Consider the following 26,364-nt stretch of genomic DNA (forward strand, 5'->3'; position numbering starts at 1 on the left):
TCGCTCTGGCCTCGCTCTGGCCTCGCTCTGGTCTCGCTCTGGTCTCGCTTTAGTCTCGCTCTGGCCTCGCTCTGGTCTCGCTCTGGCCTCGCTCTGGTCTCGCTCTGGTCTCGCTTTAGTCTCGCTCTGGCCTCGCTCTGGTCTCGCTCTGGCCTCGCTCTGGCCTCGCTCTGGCCTCGCTCTGGTCTCGCTCTGGTCTCGCTCTGGTCTCGCTCTGGTCTCGCTTTAGTCTCGCTCTGGTCTCGCTCTGGTCTCGCTCTGGCCTCGCTCTGGCCTCGCTCTGGTCTCTCGAGCGAGGACTGGTTTGGATGTAGACGAGGCCGGAGCCTGGATCACGAGGAGCAGATTCTCTCCGGCACCAAAGACATCTGAGACTAATTTGTCATGTTTTTCAAAAAGACTGAATCATATTAAACCACAAACACACGTTTTATCTAGAACGGCAACTAATGACTCTTTCTATTGCAAATTTAGATGTTTTAAATGTTTTAGATGTAAAAGTTTAAATCTGTGACTGAAGCTTCAAGTCAGTGTTTGATTGAAGAAAATCAGACATTTTGATTTAATAATGCCATCAAAATATGACGTATTATTTTTGAATTTGATGAATCATCACATTTCTACATCCGCTTATTGTCATCTGGACTGGAACAACATTTGACTTAAGAGTTTTGTCTCAGTGGAATAAAGTAGTAGTTTATTGTGATACTGTGATACCCGGTATGTCTTATAAAAGCCCAGTTCGTCTGTCTAAATGGTTTTCTGGAGAGTTCAGAGGTCAGTCGGGCTCCTCCGCGCTCAGATGAACGTCTCTGGACCCCGTGTTAAGCGTGTTAAGCGTGTTAAGCGTGTCGTGTTGCGAGCGCGTGACCCGAGCAGAGCAAACATGGCGCGATGGAGCCTCCCTCTGACTGGCCGCTCGCTCCGTTGCGTAAAGCGCGGTGTTTGCAGAGGAACGACCCGGGCGACATGTGTGCGAGTTTCAACACAAGTTAGGCGCAAACACACGGGCTGTCGGCATGGTAACGCGCCGTCGAAAAAAAACTGTAAAGCGTTAGGTGCGATCGAGCGGTTGAAACGAGCGGAAAATGAACAGAAACGTGGAGCGTGAACCGCTAAAACAAGACGTGATGTTTCTGCACTGAAAAGACGGTCAGTGGCTGTAAAGGAGACCAAATGCAGTCTAGTCCCTAAAAACAGGTTAATACAGGATAATTTAAGCGTTTGTGATTCAGTTTAAGCTCCGTTTGCGTTTTGGCGCTCGACACTTGAGCCGCAACTGGACTTTTACGCACAACGTTCCGTCAAAACGTGCGCTGAACATCACCCACTGCCGACACGACACTGACCTAGCATCAAAACGCTGAAGTAAATCACCAAAATACGACAAAATCTGGCCTTTTCCTGAAGAGTTTTAGAAGAAAGCGATCGTTTGGATGAGCTGGTGCAGCCACAGTCGCCTCGGGGCAGAACTCACCTGGATGTTCTTGATTCCCGCTCTGCAGTAGAACTTCTTAACGTCGATGTCGATCTCCGTGTTTCCCACAAAACTGAAACGGAAAGGCGCGTGTTACAGACTGCGTTTCGCCGTCGGTTCGGCGGTCGCACCCGGACTCACCTGACCTCCAGGTCCATGATCACCTGCCGCTTGTCCACGTTCTCGGTGTAGACCTTGACTCCGTTCACCCGCAGCGGCTGAAAGAGAGCGGCGTTCGCGGGTGAGACGAGCAGAAACGAGCGCCGCCATCGCGCGGACCGGCGAGCTCGACCGTCGCGTTCTCACCTTGTCCCCGAGGTCGATCTTGGAGAAGCAGAAGGAGCTCAGGTAGGGCGAGGCGCTCTGGACGGACGGCTCGATGGTTTCCCTGAAGAGTTTATCCACAAACTGACAGATGAAGGGCCACATCTGCTTCACCGTCTGGAGAACAACACGGAACATTTCAACAGTCGAGCGTGAAGGGACGGATTTAGCAGTTTAAGCTTCTTTTTTAACATTTAAGTACATGTTTTTTGGTATAAATAGTGGTTCTCGTCTTGTGGTCGTGGTCTTCTGGGTCAGATCATAGACGCTGAACAGTTTTGAGGACTTTTTGGCCGGTTTCACGCCACGTTTAGTCGACAGATCGATCAACGAGGCGCGTCTTCAGTCAACGGAGAGCGCTTCCTTTAGTCGACTACAGGCCTCGCGCATCGATTTCGCCGACGTTAAAGGTTCTCGTGCGGGCAAAAGATGGTGGAACTATTAAAGTAAATCTCAATGATCCGACCACGAGTTCACGCGACACGTTAAGCAGCACTGTCAATGGATGGTCTATTTTTTTAAATCATTTTTCATATATAAAGCGCATCTAGCTAAACATAACGTGTACCACACAAAACCACTTCGAGGTCAGTAAACACAACCAGAATGAATCCATGAACCGTATTTTCCGGACTATAAGTCGCACTTTTTTTCATAGTTTTGGTCGAGGTGCAACTTATACTTATATACTTATACTCCAGAGCGACTTATAAGTGATCTTTTTCGTTATTTTCACACTGACAACCACAAGAGGGCACTCTAGGCTCTGAGCGACGCAGAAGAAGAATCTGCACTTCCTCTGGAGTTTGTGGAGTTGTTTAGAAGTGACACAGAGGAAGAAGAATTCAGTGGATTTAGTGATTTGGGGTAAAACTGATGCTTTGCTAAACTTGTTAGCATGTTCTTTATGCTATAGTTATCTGTTAGCATGTTCTTTATGCTATAGTTATCTGAATAACTGTTCATATGTTACGCTAACATACCAGACACTTACCACAGTTCTGTCTGTGCCTCATGTAGCTGAAGGTGTTAGCGTTAGCATACGTCATGTAGCTGAAGGTGTTAGTATTAGCATACGTCATGTAGCTGAAGGTGTTAGCGTTAGCATACGTCATGTAGCTGAAGGTGTTAGCATACGTCATGTAGCTGAAGGTGTTAGCGTTAGCATACGTCATGTAGCTGAAGGTGTTAGCGTTAGTATACGTCATGTAGCTGAAGGTGTTAGCGTTAGCATACGTCATGTAGCTGAAGGTGTTAGCGTTAGTATACGTCATGTAGCTGAAGGTGTTAGCATACGTCATGTAGCTGAAGGTGTTAGCGTTAGCATACGTCATGTAGCTGAAGGTGTTAGCGTTAGTATACGTCATGTAGCTGAAGGTGTTAGCGTTAGCATACGTCATGTAGCTGAAGGTGTTAGCATTAGCATACGCCATATAGCTGAAGGTGTTAGCGTTAGTATACGTCATGTAGCTGAAGGTGTTAGCGTTAGTATACGTCATGTAGCTGAAGGTGTTAGCGTTAGCATACGTCATGTAGCTGAAGGTGTTAGCGTTAGCATACGCCATGTAGCTGAAGGTGTTAGCGTTAGCATACGTCATGTAGCTGAAGGTGTTAGCGTTAGCATACGTCATGTAGCTGAAGGTGTTAGCGTTAGCATACGCCATGTAGCTGAAGGTGTTAGCGTTAGCATACGTCATGTAGCTGAAGGTGTTAGCGTTAGCATACGTCATGTAGCTGAAGGTGTTAGCGCTAGCATACGTCATGTAGCTGAAGGTGTTAGCGTTAGCATACATCATGTAGCTGAAGGTGTTAGCGTTAGCATACGTCATGTAGCTGAAGGTGTTAGCGCTAGCATACGTCATGTAGCTGAAGGTGTTAGCGCTAGCATACGTCATGTAGCTGAAGGTGTTAGCGTTAGCATACGTCATGTAGCTGAAGGTGTTAGCGCTAGCATACGTCATGTAGCTGAAGGTGTTAGCGCTAGCATACGTCATGTAGCTGAAGGTGTTAGCGCTAGCATACGTCATGTAGCTGAAGGTGTTAGTGTTAGCATACGTCATGTAGCTGAAGGTGTTAGCGTTAGCATACGTCATGTAGCTGAAGGTGTTAGCGCTAGCATACGTCATGTAGCTGAAGGTGTTAGCGCTAGCATACGTCATGTAGCTGAAGGTGTTAGCGCTAGCATACGTACACCTATTCACCATGTTCTCTAAACTGTTATTTTAAACTGCATTTCAAGATCTTTTTCTTGGTCTTGGATTTTATTAAATCAATTTCCCCCAAAAATGCAACTTGCAAACAATATATGTTTTTTCCTTCTCTATTGTGCATTTTTTGGCTGGTGCGACTTATACTCCTGAAAATACGATAAGCGGCGTCAAAGCGGTGCATTTATCTCTGAAACGGGCGATTAAACTCACAATTCACCCCCAGTTGTCTCATTTCTGCTGCTGTAAACGCTTTAAAATCTCCACAAATGATGAGAAAAGCTGCGTTTTACACAAGGCCACGAAAACCCCTCACGTCAGGTCAGTCCCGCGTGAAAACGTGGGCGGAGAATCCGTTAAATCCGTCATAAACCAGCTTCTCAGATTCCCACACAATCTAAGTGTGCGATCGACCAATTTAGAATAACAACCTAATTAACTTCTGCCCCTAATTATTTCCTCTCCCCGGAGACGCTTCCGTTTTACCGACGCTCCACATTCAAATCTAATCCGACAAAAGTGTATAAAACAGACGTGAGGACCTTGTTTAGCCACTCCACTCGCTCCACGTCCGGATACTGCACCTGCAAAACACAAACTCTGGCATTAGTTTGAATAAAATACACTCGTTTGACATAATCTTTTGTCGTTGGAGGCGAAAGCGACAACCAAACTTAGAGAGAATAATAAGAACAGATTCACTTTTAAAATCATTGTTATCTGGACAAGACGCCAAAAGAGGTTTCACTGCAAAGACGGCGACATTATTAAATAAAAATGGTAAAACACAATAAAAGATGTGATTTTTAGACTACATTCAAACACATTTATGACCAAATAAAGCTGTAAATCTGCGACTGAAGCTTCTAGAGAGAATACTAGTTTAGCTACTTCCTGTTTAGCGTTTTGGTGGAATTAGCTTGACAGAAAAAGACGCTAAAACGGCAGAAACAGAAAAAGGTTATCACGGAGCACAATCGACAGAGGTTTTTGTATTAGCTGCCCCTCTATTAGCTGCATTAGCTGCACTAAAGCACAATTGTTGTATTTTGCGTAACCAAAGCCCAGGTTATTTTAGTTTGGTGCTAAACACAGTTCATTCATGTGTGTTTATGACGATGTCGTATCGAGCTAACTTTACGGTTGTGTTGCTAAGGTGTAAGAGCGTGGCATTTAGCATTTACGTTTTAGAGTCCGTTTGGTCCAGACAAACATTATACAGTTATTATAGTCGACTAATTGTTGCAGAATGACACAAACAATCTATCTTTTCGTTCTAAAAGCGTTCATCCTGCACGTCTGACCCGTCTCTGGTTTAAACCTTCTCACTGCACGATGGAAATAAAGGTTTGATGTGGTGTCGTGATGCATTAATATATTGATGACATAAATAGAAGCGTCGTCTGTGATAAATGAGGTTCTAAAGGCGCAGGTCGTGAACGAGGCCGCGGCAGCTCCATGTGGGACAGCTTTATGGTGCCGGGTCGTCACGGCAACACACGTCACAAAGATTCTGATTCAAATCGTCAAATAGTTTCATCTGTCGTTTGTCACTATGTTTATGAAATCAAACTTTCTGAGGGAGAAATGAAAGTTAAAGAGACACAAACTGATTTAAAGACTTTTTACATTTAAATTTAAGAGAGGAACTTTTGGACGAGACGGAACTGAAATGTTGGACTTTCTAAGTTGTGATTTTGTTTATGTCAATGTGCATTTATTAATATAACTTTTATTTTGTAATCATTATTATTATTATCATTATTTTATATAATTATTACCATATTTTCTGGAGTATAAGACGCACCAGCCAAAAAAATACATAATAGAGACGAAAAAAACATATATAAGTGGCACTGGAGTATGAAATGCGGTTGTAAGTGTGAAAATAACAAATAATATCACATATAAGTCTCTCCAGAGTATAAGTATAAGTATATAAGTATAAATATATGTATAAGTCGCACCCCGGCCAAAACTATGAAAATACAGTAATATTAGTTATTTTTTATCTTCATCATCATCATCATCATCTTCATCTGTGTTTTGCCCTCTGGTCGTGTTCCTTGTTTTTTGAGGAAAATAAAAAACAAAAGATAAAAAAAAGATAAGAATTGACTTGATTTTGCTTCTAAAACGGTCACGATTACGATTAAAAAGAAGTTTTTATTGTGTCCGGAATAATCACAATTATCCACAAACTGAATAATATTGACATCTCTCATTTGGAGCTTTAACACTCGCTGGAAACAGATAATCATCATTTTCGATGGGAGGAAGTTAAATTAAAAAAAGGAAACAGGAGGAAGTTAAAATCAAACTTCCTCCTGAAGTTCACGCATCATTTACACAAAAGAAATAAAAGGTTTTTCGTGCCACATTTATATTTGTCAAATTAAAAACATCTGTGACATTAGATGAGATTTGGCCCGGTGGTTGCTGGGTAAATTCCTAGTGTGATGTCATCATTTACAACCAGGAAGTCAGAGCGTCAACATGAAGTGTTTTTACAGACACACTAAACGTAGAGCTTTCTTAAGACTTTTCTAACGTCTTCTCGCTTTGTCAGAGTCAGAAAACCTCTCGGATCATGTTTGGAGTCAGATTAAAGGGCCCCGGATTAAAGGGCCCCGGATTAAAGGGCCTCAGATTAAAGGGCCTCAGATTAAAGGGCCTCGGATTAAAGGGCCCCGGATTAAAGGGCCTCAGATTAAAGGGCCTCGGATTAAAGGGCCCCGGATTAAAGGGCCTCAGATTAAAGGGCCTCGGATTAAAGGGCCCCGGATTAAAGGGCCCCGGATTAAAGGGCCCCGGATTAAAGGGCCTCAGATTAAAGGGCCTCGGATTAAAGGGCCCCGGATTAAAGGGCCCCGGATTAAAGGGCCCCGGATTAAAGGGCCCCGGATTAAAGGGCCCCGGATTAAAGGGCCTCGGATTAAAGGGCCTCGGATTAAAGGGCCCCGGATTAAAGGGCCCCGGATTAAAGGGCCCCGGATTAAAGGGCCCCGGATTAAAGGGCCTCGGATTAAAGGGCCCCGGATTAAAGGGCCTCAGATTAAAGGGCCTCAGATTAAAGGGCCCCGGATTAAAGGGCCTCGGATTAAAGGGCCCCGGATTAAAGGGCCCCGGATTAAAGGGCCCCGGATTAAAGGGCCCCGGATTAAAGGGCCTCGGATTAAAGGGCCCCGGATTAAAGGGCCCCGGATTAAAGGGCCCCGGATTAAAGGGCCCCGGATTAAAGGGCCCCGGATTAAAGGGCCCCGGATTAAAGGGCCTCGGATTAAAGGGCCCCGGATTAAAGGGCCCCGGATTAAAGGGCCCCGGATTAAAGGGCCCCGGATTAAAGGGCCCCGGATTAAAGGGCCCCGGATTAAAGGGCCCCGGATTAAAGGGCCTCGGATTAAAGGGCCTCGGATTAAAGGGCCTCGGATTAAAGGGCCCCGGATTAAAGGGCCCCGGATTAAAGGGCCCCGGATTAAAGGGCCCCGGATTAAAGGGCCCCGGATTAAAGGGCCCCGGATTAAAGGGCCCCGGATTAAAGGGCCCCGGATTAAAGGGCCTCGGATTAAAGGGCCCCGGATTAAAGGGCCCCGGATTAAAGGGCCCCGGATTAAAGGGCCCCGGATTAAAGGGCCCCGGATTAAAGGGCCCCGGATTAAAGGGCCCCGGATTAAAGGGCCCCGGATTAAAGGGCCTCGGATTAAAGGGCCTCGGATTAAAGGGCCTCGGATTAAAGGGCCCCGGATTAAAGGGCCTCGGATTAAAGGGCCTCGGATTAAAGGGCCTCAGATTAAAGGGCCTCGGCCAGGTTTTTATGACGATCTGCTTCGGACTTTATTTGGTGTATTCAAACCTGTCGCACGTATAAATAATAGTTATGCATCAATCGAGCAGGTATTTGTGGAGAAAAGTGGAAAAATCTGTCAAAAATGACAGGAAGTGACATCACACATCACACCATCCAACATTTATGCATAAATTCGCAAAATAAACAACTTTTTTGACCCTCTAAATTGAGTTAATTCAACAAAATAAGGGCGCGCTCATACATCTGTATTTTTTCTGACATTAGATGAGTTTTGGCCCGGTGTTTGCTGGGTAATTTCCTAATGTGATGTCATCATTTAGAAACCAGGAAGTGAAATTATACACACACAAAAATGCTATTCTTGAATACATTTAGTATGATTTTTTTGTACGAAAATGTAAAATATGTTTAGAGTCTGTCTGTTCTGTCGTCATGGCAACAGTGTGAGACGTGTTAAAGCCTCTCCTGGTGCACGTCTGTTCTGTCGTCATGGCAACAGTGCGAGACGTGTTAAAGCCTCTCCTGGTCTGTCTGTTCTGTCGTCATGGCAACAGTGTGAGATGTGTTAAAGCCTCTCCTGGTCTGTCTGTTCTGTCGTCATGGCAACAGTGTGAGATGTGTTAAAGCCTCTCCTGGTCTGTCTGTTCTGTCGTCATGGCAACAGTGTGAGATGTGTTAAAGCCTCTCCTGGTCTGTCTGTTCTGTCGTCATGGCAACAGTGCGAGACGTGTTAAAGCCTCTCCTGGTCTGTCTGTTCTGTCGTCATGGCAACAGTGCGAGATGTGTTAAAGCCTCTCCTGGTCTGTCTGTTCTGTCGTCATGGCAACAGTGCGAGACGTGTTAAAGCCTCTCCTGGTCTGTCTGTTCTGTCGTCATGGCAACAGTGCGAGACGTGTTAAAGCCTCTCCTGGTCCGTCTGTTCTGTCGTCATGGCAACAGTGCGAGACGTGTTAAAGCCTCTCCTGGTCCGTCTGTTCTGTCGTCATGGCAACAGTGCGAGACGTGTTAAAGCCTCTCCTGGTCCGTCTGTTCTGTCGTCATGGCAACAGTTTGCCTCGGGGGAAGATCCGACTTTGAATAGATTTGAATGTTTGTCCAGGACACGGCAAATAACTCGCGCTAAACAAATCGTTCCAACACCAAACGCCAGATTTGAGCCGAAAGCGCTTTAAACGTTGTAAATCGTGAGGCGCCGCGGCATCGAATCTTTTCATATTTCACTCATCGTTACGTTTGTCTGGACTAAACGGACTCGGAAACACGTTTAGAACAAAACAGAGGCGTTAATAAGTCAAAAAAGAATGAAAATGTTCTGATTTTCGTGCTTTGTTCATGAATATTCTCCATCTAAAAACCATATTCCAAACCTTTATTTGGTTAAGAAGGTATGTAAAGTCTCATGTTTGACCGTCGACTCGTTAAGAATCGTTAGTTGCGGCTGTATTCTTGTTTCATGCCGGCGAACGTCACAAATCAAGAGTTGAACTGCGGCTGCTCAAAGACCTTCTGCTCGTTTACTGTGTTCACTGACTTTTTACAAACACAAAAACACTTCGCACATGTTTGTGAAAGGTGTTGGTTTCAGCGCAGATGTCAGGCTTCTGAACGACTTCACACCGACTTTACGCTGAGGTTTTACACTGACTAGACAGCGACTTTACAGCGACTTTACAGCGACTTTACACTGACTTTACAGCGACTTTACAGCGACTTTACAGCGACTTTACACTGACTTTACAGCGACTTTACAGCGACTTTACAGCGACTTTACAGCGACTTTACAGCGACTTTACAGCGACTTTACACTGACTTTACACTGACTTTACACTGACTTTACACTGACTTTACACTGACTTTACAGCGACTTTACAGCGACTTTACAGCGACTTTACAGCGACTTTACAGCGACTTTACAGCGACTTTACAGCGACTTTACAGCGACTTTACAGCGACTTTACAGCGACTTTACACTGACTTTACACTGACTTTACACTGACTTTACACTGACTTTACACTGACTTTACACTGACTTTACACCGACTTTACAGCGACTTTACAGCGACTTGACACTGACTTGACGGAGTCAGCACTACAAGCTCAAAATCATCTAAAACTTTTAGCACCCACAGGGACAGTTCCAGACACGTTTGTGTTTTAAAATGCAGCATTTCTTTTGTTTGAACGTCAGAACCACAGCCGATGGCAAAGATTCAAACTGCTCTGAGCTTTGAGCCGTTTATGCCCATTTCCTTTGGCGTTTACGTTTGTTTACATTAGCGACCAGAACCAAGATGGCCGCCGTCACGTGACGACTCATTGAATAAAAAGGCAGTTAAATTTGATATACTACGAATGTTGCTAAAAATGGTAAAAATGTAATCCCGGAAAAGCACATTTTTTAGGTTAATTTCACTTCCTGTTTGTAATTGATGACATCATAGCAGATCACATCACATGATCTCTCTGGGTGGAGTCTGTATGTTCTCCCCGGGTTCTCCGGCTCCTCCCACCGTCCAAACACATGCATGTGTCAGGCAAGATTGATGACTCTAAATTGGCCCTAGTGAATGTGAGAGTGACTGTCTGTCATGTCTATGTCTCTGTGTTGACCCTGCGAGGAGTTGGCCAGTGTCCAGGGTGTACCCCGCCTAAGGCCCGAAGTCACTGGGATAGGCTCCAGTCACCCGTTACCCCTAAAGGGAAAAAGTGGTAGAAAATGGATGAATGAAAATATATGAGAGCGACTTTATTTAGTTGAATTGTTGTTTAGAGCGTCGAAAAAGTAGTTTATTTGTCTAAATTCTTGCATGAACTTTAACTAGAGCGAGTGTCCCTGGTGTGATGTCACTTCCTGTATGAGTGTCCCTGGTATGATGTCACTTCCTGTACGAGTGTCCCTGGTGTGATGTAACTTCCTGTACGAGTGTCCCTGGTGTGATGTCACTTCCTGTATGAGTGTCCCTGGTGTGATGTCACTTCCTGTATGAGTGTCCCTGGTGTGATGTCACTTCCTGTACGAGCGTCCCTGGTGTGATGTCACTTCCTGTACGAGCGTCCCTGGTGTGATGTCACTTCCTGTACGAGCGTCCCTGGTGTGATGTCACTTCCTGTACGAGCGTCCCTGGTGTGATGTCACTTCCTGTACGAGTGTCCCTGGTGTGATGTCACTTCCTGTATGAGTGTCAGTGTGACGTCACTTCCTGTATGAGTGTCCCTGGTGTGATGTAACTTCCTGTACGAGTGTCCCTGGTGTGATGTCACTTCCTGTACGAGTGTCACACACTTCCTGTATGAGTGTCCCTGGTGTGATGTCACTTCCTGTACGAATGTCCCTGGTGTGATGTCACTTCCTGTACGAGTGTCCCTGGTGTGATGTCACTTCCTGTACGAGTGTCCCTGGTGTGATGTCACTTCCTGTACGAGTGTCACACACTTCCTGTATGAGTGTCCCTGGTGTGATGTCACTTCCTGTACGAGTGTCCCTGGTGTGATGTCACTTCCTGTACAAGCGTCCCTGGTGTGATGTCACTTCCTGTACGAGTGTCCCTGGTGTGATGTCACTTCCTGTCATTTTCTACAGATTTTTCAACGTTTTCTCCACAAATATCTGCTCGATTGTGTAAAACTATCATCAATATGTCGGTGTAATCCCTCATTTGTCCAGGCAATAGCCCATTAAAGGGTTGAATAGGCTCGGTAGATACAAAGAGTTTCTGTTGAAACAAACAACTCTTTCCTCTTCAGGAAGGCTCCTCCCAATGGGCTGGACTTACCACAGAATAGTATAAATATCGGAGTTCTCGACCTAAATTCTTTTATTGACAATGACTCTTGGATGAGAGTCGAAACGTCTATTTTTTCTAACTGAGTCCAGATGAAACAACTGAAGCTTTTTCTACTATCATCAATATGTACAACAGGTATAAATACACCAGATAAAGGTAAAATTAGAACATGGTAAAAACTCGTCATGGGCCCTTTAACCGAAACTTCATACGTCATAATGTGATTCATGACAACAAAACGGGACTAAAAGTGAACGAAGGACTCCTCGGTCAATATTATGAAATCGTTATGTTTCCTGTCACTATAATCGCCGCGGTGACGGTGACAGTGACACGCAGCGTTCAAACGTCCAACGATGAGCGCCGTCTTCAAATAAAAGGCTTTGTTGTTGTAGTTTTACGAGGCACAAACACAACCGGACCTACTCGTTTTACTCGGAGCGCTCAGGACGAGGTTATTATGAGGTTTTATGGCTCTAGACGATGAGCACGGGATAAAGGCGTGGCATTGTTGTTGTTGTTGTTGTCGTCATGTGGATTCACTTTAAAAAGGAGACTCTGATGCATTTTGGACAAACATTTCACATTTGAGAACCAAACCACGACTAATCCGTTTAAAGGCACATCTCAGTGGTTATGACACGATAAACTGGATATCGGTATCGGCAAGGCTGCAGTCGATTAAAGACCTGCCACGCCCATCAATTCGTCCACCAACAAAGCTCTCAAAAGCATGAAGTGTCCCTGTGTAACTCACGGCGGCGAGGACAACGATTCGTGCAGAAAAGAACCAGGAAACGGTGAATTTCTGGGCGAAAACGACAGATTAAAGTCACAAATCCTCGTGTGACTCTCTGTCCAGTAGAAACATCTCAACCTGAAGCAATTGGACAAGTTCGACTGAGACGCCATGAAAACAAACGGCCCAAGCGATCGGGAAACTGCAAAACGAGATGTTCCCTGTGGTCAATATCGTCCGGCCCCAAGCGCATTCTACGGTTTAAGTCCAGACGCTGCAGGTGAACAGGAAACAGCTTCAATTTAAGATTCAGTGTGAATCTCAGTCGTTTCCTCAAACAAATGGAAGAGCAGGAGAAGTTTTCTACAGAAATAAGACATGGTCTGTGTAAAAACGGCCCAAAAGTCACATATTTGGGCCGTTTAAATGTGAAAAATGGACAGAACAGGTTTAAAAGTCTTAATTTTGTCCACATATTAGACATTTACAGAGCGGATTTTGGATGTATTGATTAGTTTCTGATTCGTTCATGATTTTGCCTCATTTTTCTGCTTTGGATCCGTGATAAACGAAGCTCAGAACCTGGTGCTGGTTCAGTTCGGCGAGAGCAGGAGCTGCTTTGAGGCCCGATCTTTGCTTTGCCCGCAGAGTCTCTTCTCCAGGATCTCGACTAATCTCCTCTCGCGCCGTGACCTCTGACCTTTGGGGGGTCGGGTGCAGAGACACAGAGGAGAGCGACTCCAATCAGAGCTGAAGTTTGACCCGTCACACACACGTGTCTACACAACACGCCGGAATGTGCAGCGCGCTCACGTTTAGTGTGCGTAAATACTGACTCAAACTGAAGAAAAGGTGAAAAAGACGGGACACAACGCGTTCAAAGACTTTCACGTTCAGATGCTTTCTACGCAGAGTCAAAACGTCTGATGACATCACTGACACTGACATTTGTTATTCAGATTAAACCAGCTCAAAGTTCCGTCCTTCAGCACTTTACACGTTTTACATTCCATTTCGGTTTTACATGTTTGAACTCAAATTACCTTCTGAAAGGATCCTGATTATTATTATTAGTGTAGTATATATAGTATATGTGATTAGGGATGATTTTGAGTCGAAATTTAGCTGCTGAGACCGATAAAAAAGTATTTATTTGGTTTGTAAAATGTTTTGTGTTTGTTTGAGAGACATATTTTCTGTTTCCATTTTCATTTAACTAAAAGACAAATGAGGACATACTGGGAATGACAAACATCTGCGGCAAATGTCGGTCGATATCGGTGAAAATCAGCCGATACCGATACTGGAGCCGATACTCAAGAGATAATAAATGGTTCAAAGACCGTATCGTAAACTTTAAACGATCACCACGCTCTAACGCTAACGCTAACACTAACGCTAACGCGAACGCTAATGTTAATGCTAATGCTAACACTGATGCTAACACTAACCCTAACGCCAGCAGACTCACCCACGGGGGCAGCTGGGTCGTCGCCGCGTTCCTCTTGGTCACGCCCTCCTCGTGGTCCAGAAACCTGAGCGCCCGGTTGATGCGGTTGTCCTGCTCGCCGTGGTTCCTCTTCCAATAGAACATGGCGGCCAGTCCCACCAGGACCCAGCTGAAACTGAATTCCAGGTAGCCCAGGACGTAGATGGGCAGGATGACCAGGAACGTCTTGCCGAACTTGAGCCACATTTGAGACACGTCGGTGAGCGAGGCCAGCGGGTCGCCCTGCGCCGCCTCCTCGGCGAGGGGCGGGGCACCTGGGGCGGGGGGCGGGGCGAGGGGGCCGTTGGGTCTGGGGTTGGCGGCGTCCATTTTGGGTCCCGCGGTCGCGCTCATGTCGTCGGCTCCTGCGACACAAAAGGCGGCGAGTCAGAAGCGGCGGCGACGCCCACAACAATCGCAATTGTTCTAGGGACCTAACGGACGCTAAAACACACACGAAAAGAGCTTTTATAACAGCAACATTATTCAATCGACATGTCAAAAAAGAATGAACAGTTCCTGGTTTTCAACAATAATACACTTTATTTGTAAAACTGTTGTATTTAGAAGCTTCTGTCACATATTTACACCTTTATTTGGTTGATAACGTTATAATAATAAATATAGCCGCAAGCGGCAATGATCGGCCCTCGCAATTGGGGCCCCAATTGTCCTTTTATTACATCTACTGCTGAATCTGTGACGCTGTCACATCCTCTCTCCTTTGTTTTACCATCAAAAAGCAATTTTATTTTGAATTCTTGGCATAAAAATGTGGATAACTTTTGACGGTCCACCCCTGAAGATGAGTCTCACCAAATTTCACGTTAATAGGGCTAACGCCCTGGGAGGAGTTTGTGAAAGTATAAAGTTTCAGCATGTTCACATTTCAGAGATCTGGTGATTTCCCCATTGGAATAACATGAGAGGTTTCTGTCATCGCTACGGCTACGCCGTAACAAATATGACATGGGTCTCATTGACTTTTTTGATGGGGATGCCAAAATTGAATTTTGTGCCAAATTTCGTATAATTTCGCAAAACTAAACATTTTACCCTCCATATAAAATGTTATTTAACTCTGTAGGGGGCGCTCTAACGCCAAATTAATTTATTTCACTTTAAGTAGGTTTAGAGCAAAGAGTTTAACAACTGATTCTAATTTGACGCAATTCGGACTTTATCTGCGCAAACGGCAGCCAATTTAAAATTTGGGAAATTTCTGAAATTGTAGTTTCAGTTTGCGGCTTCGCCGCTCAGAGACCGTGACAGGGTCAATGTCATTTGAATAATGTCCCACTCCTCAGCACCATTTTCACCAAATTTCAGCTTTTTAGGGCCAACAGGAGTTCTTAAAAGTAGGACATTTGGAAAAACTCCAGAGTCATGCTTGACAAATTTTGATCCAATATGGCCGACATTTGGTTGGGCGGACGGCGTTGCTGTAGTAATATTTTTTACTTCTCTTGTCACCATCTACCTCTGCGCCAAATTTCATGATTCTATGATCAGATTTGTTTTTGGCCATTTCCTATCTCTCAATGCATTTTTTGTACATTCGGGGGCGCTGATGCGCCAATTTTAAAATTATATTAAAGGAAAATGTAGAGAAGCACGATTTTTAGAGGTGTGCAAATTGTTGTGACTTTTCGTCAATGTTCACTGGGTGAAAAATAGGGGGGTTGGTCCCGAGAAGAAGAAGAAAGAATAATATTCCGATGCGAAAACAATTTTTCTCATTTTTCAAATACCATAAACTATACACCACCTGATGGTGTGGGTCCCTGTCACTGACGGGTACTTTTGTTAATTTTGAGTGGGCTTTAAGATAAGATAAGATAAGATATTCCTTTATTGTCCCACATGGGGAAATTTCATTGGTGCAACGCAGGTAGATACAGAGGTAGATACAGAAGAACAGATCACTTATAGGAAGTCTGAAAAACACTTTCAGTAGAAGATCTCCTATAAATAAATAAAAACTCCCATAGACAAATAAATAAATAAATAAATACCATTGCATGTGATCACGACAGTAATTGCACATGAATATGTGTCACGACAGCACATAGATTGCACATGAATTTCACAGTAATTGCACAGTAATTGCACATGAGTTCCAACAGCAATTGCACATATGACAGAATTGCACATCAGTATTAGGTTAGGTCAGTATCACGAGTGTTCAGTACTAACAGTTTTTGTTATAAAGTCTGACAGCAGCAGGAAGGAAAGACCTACGGAACCTTTCCTTCGCACATCGAGGGTGGATCAGTCTCTCACTGAAGCTGCTCTCCAGAGCAGAGAGAGTGTCCTGCAGGGGGTGACACTCATGGTCCAGCATAGATGTGAATCTAGCCAGGACCCTCCTGTCCCCCACCTCCTGCACCGAGTCCAGAGCACAGCCCAGGACGGAGCTGGACTTCTTGATGACTCTGTCCAGCCTCTTCCTCTCCCTCTCTGTGATGCTGCTGCTCCAGCAGGCCACACCGTACAGGAGGGCCGATGCCACCACAGAGTCGTAGAAGGTCTTCAGGAGTGGCCCTGTCACTCCAAAAGACCTGAGTCCTCAGGAGGTAGAGCCGACTCTGGCTCTTCCTGTACAGTGCGTCTGTGTTATGAGTCCAGTCCAGTTTGTGGTTCAGATGAACACCCAGGTACTTGTATGAGTCACTCTCTCAATGTCCCGTCCCTGGATGTTCACTGGTGAGGGGGCAGTGGGGTGGCGTCTGCGGAAATCCACCACCATCTCCTTGGTCTTCCCCGCGTTGATGAGGAGGTGGTTCCGCTGACACCAGTCCACAAAGTCCTGCGCCAGTCCTCTGTCCTCCACATCATCGTCCGTGATGAGTCCGATGATGGCAGAGTCATCAGAGAACTTCTGCAGGACACAGCTGTCCGTGTCATGTCTGAAGTCTGCAGTGTAAAGGGTGAAGAGAAAGGGCGCGAGGACAGTGCCCTGGGGCGCCCCCACACTGCAGGCCCGAGTGTCAGACACACAGTTCCGGGCTCTCACAAACTGGGGTCGGTCTGTGAGGTAGTCCAGGATCCACTCTGCCAGGTCATACTCCACACCAGCCGTCTCCAGCTTGTCCCTCAGGAGCAGCGGCTGGATGGTGTTGAAGGCGCTGGAAAGATCGAAGAACAGAATCCTCACAGAGCTGCCAGGCTTTTCCAGGTGAGAGAGAGAGCGGTGCAGCAGGGAGATGACGGCGTCCTCCACTCCGATGCCAGACCGATATGCAAATTGCAGCGGGTCCATGGCTGAGCTCATGGTGGAGCGGAGGTGGTCCAGGACCAGCCGCTCCAGTGTCTTCATCAGGTGGGAAGTGAGAGCCACTGGCCTGAAGCTGTTGAGGTCTTTGGGGCGCGGTGTCTTAGGCACAGGTACCAGACAGGAGGTCTTCCAGACCTGTGGTACCACCCTCAGCTTTAGGCTCATGTTGAAGACATGCTCCATAACTCCACACAGTTCATCTGCGCAGGACTTAAGGAGCCTGGGGCTGATGCCATCAGGTCCTGCTGCCTTCCTCACTTTAATCCTCTTCAGCTCACTCCTCACCTGTGCTGCTGTGACAGTCAGTGGTTGGCAGGGGGACCGTGTGCTGGGGGGATGGGTGAGTCCAGGCGAAGTGGGGAGCTGATGGTCCGGGGCAGATAAGCGAAGAGGAACAGATGCAGGGCATTGTCCAGCTGTGGAAGAGGGAGCATGCAGCTGTGCAGGGGGAGGGGCGGGTGACCGATCAAACCTCAAGAAGTGAGCATTTAAATCATTCACCCACTGTAGATCTGGGCAGGGGGGATTTTGAAGCCCGAGATGGTTTTCAGGCTCCTCCACACTCCTGAATGTTCTTTTGCTGCAGCTGCTCCTCCATCCTCCTCTTGTAGCCGGCCTCAGCCTGCCTGATCTCCCTCCTCAGCTCCTTCTGCACAGTCCTCAGCTCCTCCTTGTTCCCTGACCTGAAGGCTCTCTTCTTCTCCTTCAGCAGAGCCTTCAGTTCACGGTTAATCCATGGCTTGTTGTTTGGAAAACACCGCACCGTCCGGGAGGGAACAATGTTCTCAAAACAGAAGTTGATGTAGTCCGTGATGCACTCTGTGATGGTGTTGATGTCCTCCCCATGTGGGCCATAGAGCTCAGTCCAGACAGTGGTGCTGAAGCCGTCCCTCAGAGCCTCCTCGCTCTCAGCAGACCACATCCTCACCTCACGGGACACCACAGGCTGCCTGCGCACGATGGGTTCATCCACAGGCCTCAGATGTACAAGGTTGTGGTCCGAGCTGCCCAGGGGAGGGAGGGGGGAAGAAGAATAAGCCTCCTTGGTGTTGGCAAAAAACAAGTCCAATGTTCTATTCTCTCTGGTGGGGCAGGTAACATACTGGGTGTATGTTGGTAGAACAGAAGAGGGAGAAGCGTGGTTAAAGTCACCAGAGATGAGGAAGAGAGCCTGTGGATGCTGTGTTTGCAGCCTACAAGTGCAGGAGAGCAGAGCTTCACAAGCATTTTCAGCATTGGCAGACGGGGCCACATAGACTGCGATCAAAATCACATGTGAGAACTCCCGGGGCAGATAATATGGCCTCATGCCAATAGCCAATGGTTCAATATCCTTGTTACATAGCTGCTCCCTCACTGTGCAGTGTTCGGGTTTGGACCAGCTCGTGTTCACATACACCGCCAGACCTCCACCTCTTTTCTTCCCGGATTCTCTCGTTCTGTCCGCCCGCAGCAGATGAAAATTGTCCAAACCTACAATAGAGTCTGGCATTTCTGCTGTTAACCAGGTCTCTGTGAAAATCAAGACGCTGCTGTCCCTATAAATCCTCTGGGACCGCATGAGGCTCGCTATTTCCGTCATTTTATTTTGAAGGGACCTCACGTTACCCATGACTACGGCGAGAACCGACTTCCTGTTTCCTCCTCTCTTCTCTCGGAGTTTACGTCAAGCCCGTCTGCCTCGTTGCGTTTTCCTTAGGATGTCCGCCGGGATAACGTGACGATCTCCGGGTAAGACGACTGTTCTCCGCAGTTTCATGAGTTCCTCCTTTGTGTAAACGCGGTACGGCGCCGGCCGGGGGGCGGGGCCGGAGCCGGGGGGCGGGGCCGGAGCCGGGGGACTCAGAGCCAAGACACATCGCAACGACACAACGAAAACACTCAATCCAGCCGAATAAAGTCAAAACAAGTTAATTTAAAGCGATTCCAGTGCGTGTCCCGATCGTTCGTGAAGTTCCTCTTTCATATAAACGTGTATATAAACGTGTACCGACGACACGCCGTACTTTAGCGGCGGCCGGAGGGCGCGGGGGGGGGCTCGCTCGGAGCTAGCTCACATCACAACAACATAACGAAAAACGCTCAAATCCAGCCGAAAAAAGTCAAAAACAGTTGAATAAAAAACTATTCCAGCGCGTGTCCCTATCGTGCAGTAAAATAGAAAAAATATACTAACTATATTTACAAAATATAGGAGATAAAGCACAATAAGTGTGAGAAAAAAAAGAGAGAGCGTTTACACCGGGCTGCGGGGATAGTGCTCGTTTAGTGCGCACTTTTGCACGGGCTTCGCCCGTTTACAACGGTAATGTTCCATTTTCCTACTACTAATTAGTCTGCAGGGGGCGTGCGTGAGGAGGAGTGCGTTAGTGAGTGTTTGGAAGTGGGCGAGCGCTTCGCTCTCGATTTCGTGCGCACTTTCGCAGCCGTGCTTCACACGGCCTTACGGGACTTACGAGCCTCTCACCAGCTTGTGGCGCTCGGGCCTAATAATTGTGTGACAAGTCGACCACTAAAAGTCGAGCGGGCAATCAATTATTTCTATTGTATGCTGGGATTTTTAGTACACATTTTAAACAACATAAAGGTGTAAGTTTGGTGACTTCTAGATATAGAGAGTGAATAAAGTGCATTGGTTTCTGACATTTTGATGTAATAATGCAGCTGTCACTGTTCTAAAAAGGCTTTCGAGTCCCTGCACTTGAGTTAATGAGAACGATTATTAAAAATATAAATATATAGTCACGATTACGAGACGCATAAAGTGTATTTATTACAGGGCCAAAGGATTAATGGCACTCGCCACATAACGCATGCCAAAGCCGCTAAACCACAGCAGCTTAGACTTCTACAAACAGGTTTTTAAAAAGGCACAAATATTTTCTGGATCGAACTACAAACATTTAACTTTCCCCCGTTTGTTCCACTGAAAATGAGCAGATGATTTTGTGAGTGTCTTTCTTTGGCCCAGACTCTGCGGTTCTTCCTCAGCCAAAAAACATCTGAAGAATGCAGCTTAGTCATAGTTTAGAGGCCGGGCCATAGTTTAGAGGCCGGGCCGGGCCATAGTTTAGAGGCCGGGCCGGGCCATAGTTTAGAGGCCGGGCCGGGCCATAGTTTAGAGGCCGGGCCGGGCCATAGTTTAGAGGCCGGGCCGGGCCATAGTTTAGAGGCCGGGCCGGGCCACGCTTTACTCAGAAGTGGTTCCACCAGTACAGTCGAGTCCAGGAGAAAAAAGCACAGCTCCAATGACACAAACGATCAAGGGTCAGATGAGGTCAGACACAGATCGTTTTCATATCGCTCAGAATATAAAACTACCTCATGAAGTTATGGAGTTATGTCACATTTGTAGTTAATAGTCATGGAAGAACTTGGCTTGTATCTTACTTGGTTTGTTTACTGTGGCATATGCAATACTTATGCACGATTATACAGTCATTTAAAAAGCACTGATTGACATGGAGTCACACCCTTATCACGGCAAACCAGTCAAAACGTCCTTTACAGAAGAACAGATGAAGAAAGTGGATGTGATCAAGTAAGAATAAGCAGATGTACGCGTTGTTTGGGTTATGACAGTCTGACATAACTGCCATTTAACTGTAATAAACGCGTGTTAAATCTACTCAAACGCCTCCCGAATGGAAGCGGGTATTGTGCGTCGACTTAAAATGCCTTTGTTTTTCGTTAAAGTGCCGTAACTGCGCGGGATTTAGTGAACGAAGCCAAATCTGCGGGTATTTCCAAGCGGGTCTGGCGTGACGTCCTCGCGAAGTGACACGTATGGGCTGTACGTGCGCCGCGGCTCGAAACAAGTGCCGGACCCGGGCAACGAACCCACCGTTTCCGTCCGCGTCTTCTGTCCCCGTGAAAGTAGTCCTACACGCGGCCCGCGAGCCGTCTCCGGGGCATGGCCACGAGCTCAACTTTGCTTCGGCTCGCGTCGCTTCTCTCCCCCGGTCCCTTCCGTACGCCCAGGATCCAGGTTTGGCGGCGGCGGCGGAGCAGTCAGCGTCGGGACGGCCCCGTAGGAAGTCGTCACTGTCCGGGGAGAGGCTCGTGACGCGGCCGCGGAGGGAGATTCGAACCGCGGAGGCGAGTGGTGAGACGGCTCCATCTAGTGACCAGAAACAGACATGCAGCATATTATTATTATTATTATTATTATTATTATTATTATTATTATTATTATTATTATTATTATTATTATTATTATTATTAGGCCCGAGCGCCACAAGCTGGCGAGAGGCCTATTAATCTCATAAGGCCGTGCGAAGCACGGCTGCGAAAGTAATCGAGCGCAAAGCGCTCGCCCACTTCCAAACACTCACTAACGCACTCCTTCACTCACGCACGCCCCCTGCAGACTAATTAGTAGTAGGAAAATGGAACATTACCGTTGTAAACGGGCGAAGCCCGTGCAAAAGTGCGCACTAAACGAGCACTAAACGAGCACTTTACATTGAGCACAAAGCACTCATTTGCGCTAAGTAGCTCACATGACCCTGACCTGTGGAGTGCCCCAAGGGTCAGTCCTGGGTCCCCTTCTGTTCAACCTCTACATGCTGCCGTTGGGTCAGTTGATACGCAGTGAAAATGTGTCCTATCACAATTATGCAGACGACACTCAGATCTATGTTTCACTATCGGCAGGTGACTATGGACCAGTAGATTCACTCTGTCACTGCATCCAACAGATCAGTTTGTGGATGCAAAACAACTTTCTCCAGCTGAACTCAGACAAGACTGAAATAATCGTTTTTGGCCCACAGAAACAAAGAGAAAGTGTTAGCGGTCACCTCCAGAGTCTCGCTCTAAAACCTACAAACCAAGTTAGAAATCTGGGGGTAATAATGGACTCAGACTTGAACTTTAATAGCCACGTCAAATCAATAACATCAGCAGCTTTTTACCATCTAAAAAACATTGCCAAAATCAAAAATATAGTGTCAAAACCAGATTTAGAGAGACTTATCCATGCGTTTGTCTCCAGTAGATTAGACTGTAACGGCCGCTCACTGGCCTCTCCAAACGAGCTGTAAAACAGCTGCAGTACATCCAGAACGCTGCTGCTCGGGTCCTGACTAGAACCAGGAAGTATGATCACATTAGTCCTGTTCTCAGGTCTCTGCACTGCCCCCTGTGGCTCAGAGAATAGACTTTAAAGCAGCTCTACTTGTGTATAAGTCTCTCCATGGCCTAGCACCAAAGTACATCTTGGATATGTTAGTGCCATATGAACCATCTCGGACTCTGAGGACCTCAGGGACCGGCCTCCTGCTGGTGCCAGAGTCAGGACTAAACATGGGGAATCTGCGTTTCAGTTTTATGCAGCTAAAATCTGGAACAGTCTTCCTGAAGATGTGAGACAGGTTCTTCTCTGACAATGTTCAAATCTAAGCTAAAAACAGTTTTGTTTAGCTGCGCATATGACTGAAAGGATTTTTTCTTTGCACTTTTCTCTTTTGTTTGTGATTTTATTAGTTTAGAAAATCAGTTGGATTGATAATTTTTAATTTAGTTAATTTTATTGTATTTCTGTTTCTGTAATTTCTTTGTGATTTGAATGCATTTTTCCTGCTGTGAAGCACTTTGAATTGCCTTGTGTATGAAATGTGCTCTACAAATAAACTTGCCTTGCCTCACGAATACGTTCCCCATCTCTTGCATGTTCCGTGCATATAAACATGTAATGCAAAAATGTAACATTATTACTGTATAGAGGGCCAAAAACACAAAGTGGGCGGAGCCCACTCAAAATTAACGAAAGTACCCGTCAGTGACCAGGGACCCACACCATGAGTTAGGAAAGCGCGAGCGCTTTCCGAAAATGTTTATGATATTTGAAAAATGGGAAACATTGTTTTCGCATCGGAATATTATTAGGCCCGAGCCCCAGCAGGGCGGAGGGCCTATTGCTCCCGCAACTGTCTGACCAAACATGCGGGCGCAGCCCGCATGTTTGGTACCCCGTCGCCCCTGGCAAGTACAGTGAACTAGCCCATGCCAAAGGCATGGATCATGCATACTTACTCCTGCTATGACAGAAAAAGTCAACAATGAGTGAATGGGCGTAGCCCATTCACTCATTGTTGACAACAGCAGCGCGAAGCGCTGCATTCCTCCAAAAACCCTCCTGGCATCGTCCCGTACACGAGAGTCCATGCTGCAGGCATGGGCCATGCTTGTATCTGCTCAAATCAATGGAAGTCTATGGAGAGTGGGCGGGGCATCCCGACGGAATAGGGAGTGACGAGCGCGTAAGCGCTCGTAATGATGATTCCACCCCATGGCGGCATCGGGAAGGCTTAGAGCTTTCAAACGATGTATAATTTGTTGTTATAGTGGAAACGGCTATATTGTTTTTGCTAAAAATATTATTATTATTTTTATTATTATTAGGCCCGAGCCCCAGCAGGGCGGAGGGCCTATTGCTCCCGCAACGCAGCCCGCATGTTTGGTACCCCGTCGCCCCTGGCAAGTACAGTGAACTAGCCCATGCCGAAGGCATGGATCATGCATACTTACTCCTGCTATGACAGAAATAGTCAACAATTAGTGAATGGGCGTAGCCCATTCACTAATTGTTGACAACAGCAGCGCGAAGCGCTGCATTCCTCCAAAAACCCTCCTGGCATCGTCCCGTACGCGAGAATCCATGCCGCAGGCATGGGCCATGCTTGTATCTGCTCAAATCAATGGAAGTCTATGGGGAGTGGGCGGGGCATCCCGACGGAATAGGGAGTGACGAGCGCGTAAGCGCTCGTAATGATGATTCCACCCCATGGCGGCATGGGGAAGGCTTAGAGCTTTCAAACGATGTATAATTTGTTGTTATAGTGGAAACGGCTATATTGTTTTTGCTAAAAATATTATTATTATTATTTTTCTTGTTCTTCATCGCTTTGAACTCTAATTTTACCCCCTGAACATGCTTAAAAACTCACCAAACCTTGCCCAAAATTCAGAATCGGCGAAAAATTTAGTTTTTTCTGGGCCATTTTTTTTTTTCTAAAAAAATGGCGTGACAGCGCCACCGACAAAAGTCAAAATACATTGCGCCAATGGGAGACGCCCCGAGGTCAACTTTGTCGTAAAGCTACGAAATTCGGAACATGCATTCCTCTCGTGAGGACAAAAAACAAATATTATTGTGGCCACGCCCCCAGACTTACCCTATGGCCGCCATCTTCCTTTGAAAATGAAAACACGCTGTGTTAGCCATTTTGTTCACGTCAAACTTTGACGAACTCCTCCTAGGGCGTTTTGCCCACCGACTTCAAAATCGGCGGACGTCCTCTGGACAAGTGGGGCATCTAAAGTTATCCAATTTTTTGAGATACCTTTTACGGTCTGTGTGCGGCGCAGCCGCAAAGTTAAACAACTTATTTTGGAATATTGCAGATCTAAAAATTGCTCCCATTTGATCAAAACCAGTCCGATTAGGACCAAATTTGAATCAGTTGTTCAACTTTCTAGTTTGGACCAGTTTAGGCTGACAAAATTGAAATGGCAGTGATAGCGCCCCCTACAGAGTGACCTTTAAATTAACATTGAAGGTCAAAAATTAGTTTTACCAAAATTGTATAAACTTTACCCAAAATTCTATTTTGCCGTCCCGATCACAAAAGCCAATCACAAAAATGCCTAAATTTTTACGGCGTAGTCGTAGCGATGACAGAAACCTCCCATGTTATCCCTATGGGAAAACCGCAAAATCTCTCAAATTACCACATTTTTATGTTTTACACTTTAACGAAGTCCTCCTAGTGCGTTTTGCCCACCAACCTCAAAATCGGTGTACGTCCTCTAGACAAGTGGTGTATCTAAAGTTATCCAAATTTTAAGGATAACTTTTACGGTCTTTGTGCGACGGAGCCGCAAACGTTTCCCAGAATTCTGACTATTTGGCCTTCAGAGTGGCCTATAAACAATAGAGTTTTTCCAAATGACATGATATTTTGAACAAAATTCTAATTTGCCATCCTGATCATAAAAGTATGAGAGCCAAAGTCATATTTTGTACGGCGTAACCGTAGCGTTGACAGAAACATCCCATGTTATCCTTATGGGAAAATCGTAGAATCGCTCAAATCACCACATTTTTACGCTTCACACTTTAACAAACTCCTCCTAGGGCGATTGCCCGATCAAGTTCATATTTGGGGAAAATCATCTACACAAACGGGGCATCAAAAGTTATCCATATTTTGATTTTAAGTGGTACGGTCTCTGTGCCGTGGAGCTGCAAATATACTGTCACAAATGGGAAAAACGCCAAATCCTTGAAATGTTCACATTTACGCTTCACACTTTAACAAACTCCTCCTAGTGCGTTTGGCCCACCGACCTCAAAATCGGTGTACGTCCTCTAGACAAGTGGGGCATCTAAAGTTATTCAAATTTTATGGATAACATTTACGGTCTCTGTGCAGCTGAGCCGCAAACTTTTCGCAGAATTTGGACTATTTGGCCTTCAGAGTGGCCTATAAACAAGAGTTTTTCCAAATGACATGACATTTTGCACACAATTCTCATTTGCCATCCCCAAATTAAAAGTATGGGAGCCAAAGTCATATTTGGTAAAGCGTAGCCGTAGCGATGACAGAAACATCCCATGTTATCCCTATGGGGAAACCGCAAAATCTCTAAAATGACCACATTTTTACACTTCACACTTTAACAAACTCCTCCTAGGGCGATTATCCGATCAAGTTCATATTTGGGGAGAATCATCTACACAAGCGGGGCATCAAAAGTTATCCATATTTTGATTTTAAGTACTACGGTCTCTGGGCGGTAGAGCCGCAAATATATGTCACAAATGGGAAAAACGCCAAATCCTTGAAATGTTCACATTTACGCTTCACACTTTAATGAACTCCTCTGTGGGCAATAGCTCGATCAAGCTCATATTTTGGGAAAATAATCCACACAAGCGGAGCATCAAAAGTTATCCATATTTTTATTCCAAGTGTCACGGTCTCTGTGCGCTGGAGCTGCACATTTGACCGATATTTGTGTTCATTTGCACTGGTTAAGCACAGCATTGTACATGTCCAATGTGTCGCTGTCTTAGTTCTTAGACAATTGCGTTAGCGCCATCTCTGTAAAATGCAGAGAGCAGAGTCGGAAGGCCGGCGGCCCGCGAGGGCCGTTGGATGCCGCTTGCGGCTTTAATCTTCTTTCTTCTTCTTCTTCTTCTTCTCGGGACCAACCCCCCTATTTTTCACCCAGTGAACATTGACGAAAAGT

At 46.0% G+C, this 26,364-nt stretch overlaps 1 protein-coding gene across 4 annotated transcripts in view; it reads right to left on the reverse strand.

The window, feature by feature from the left end:
- The window catches only part of LOC140355896 (extended synaptotagmin-2-like), a 46,285-nt gene extending 25,165 nt beyond the window's left edge, over positions 1-21,120 (reverse strand). For 3 of the 4 annotated variants that reach the window (XM_072440543.1, XM_072440541.1, XM_072440540.1), the window contains exons 1-6: positions 20,951-21,120; positions 13,812-14,194; positions 4,551-4,592; positions 1,784-1,918; positions 1,619-1,695; positions 1,478-1,550 (exon numbers count right to left, since the gene is read on the reverse strand). In XM_072440543.1, coding sequence (XP_072296644.1) covers positions 1,478-1,550; positions 1,619-1,695; positions 1,784-1,918; positions 4,551-4,592; positions 13,812-14,183 — 699 coding nt within the window. In that variant the 5' untranslated portion in view covers positions 14,184-14,194; positions 20,951-21,120. The remainder of the gene's footprint in view (positions 1-1,477; positions 1,551-1,618; positions 1,696-1,783; positions 1,919-4,550; positions 4,593-13,811; positions 14,195-20,950) is intronic. The other variant, XM_072440542.1, reaches the window with a different exon arrangement.
- Between the last annotated feature and the right edge of the window lie 5,244 nt (positions 21,121-26,364).

Source organism: Eucyclogobius newberryi, unplaced genomic scaffold (assembly GCF_026437365.1).
Source record: "Eucyclogobius newberryi isolate DKJ021-1_F unplaced genomic scaffold, fEucNew1.0.hap1 SCAF_12, whole genome shotgun sequence".
NCBI classification, from domain to species: Eukaryota; Metazoa; Chordata; class Actinopteri; order Gobiiformes; family Gobiidae; genus Eucyclogobius; species Eucyclogobius newberryi.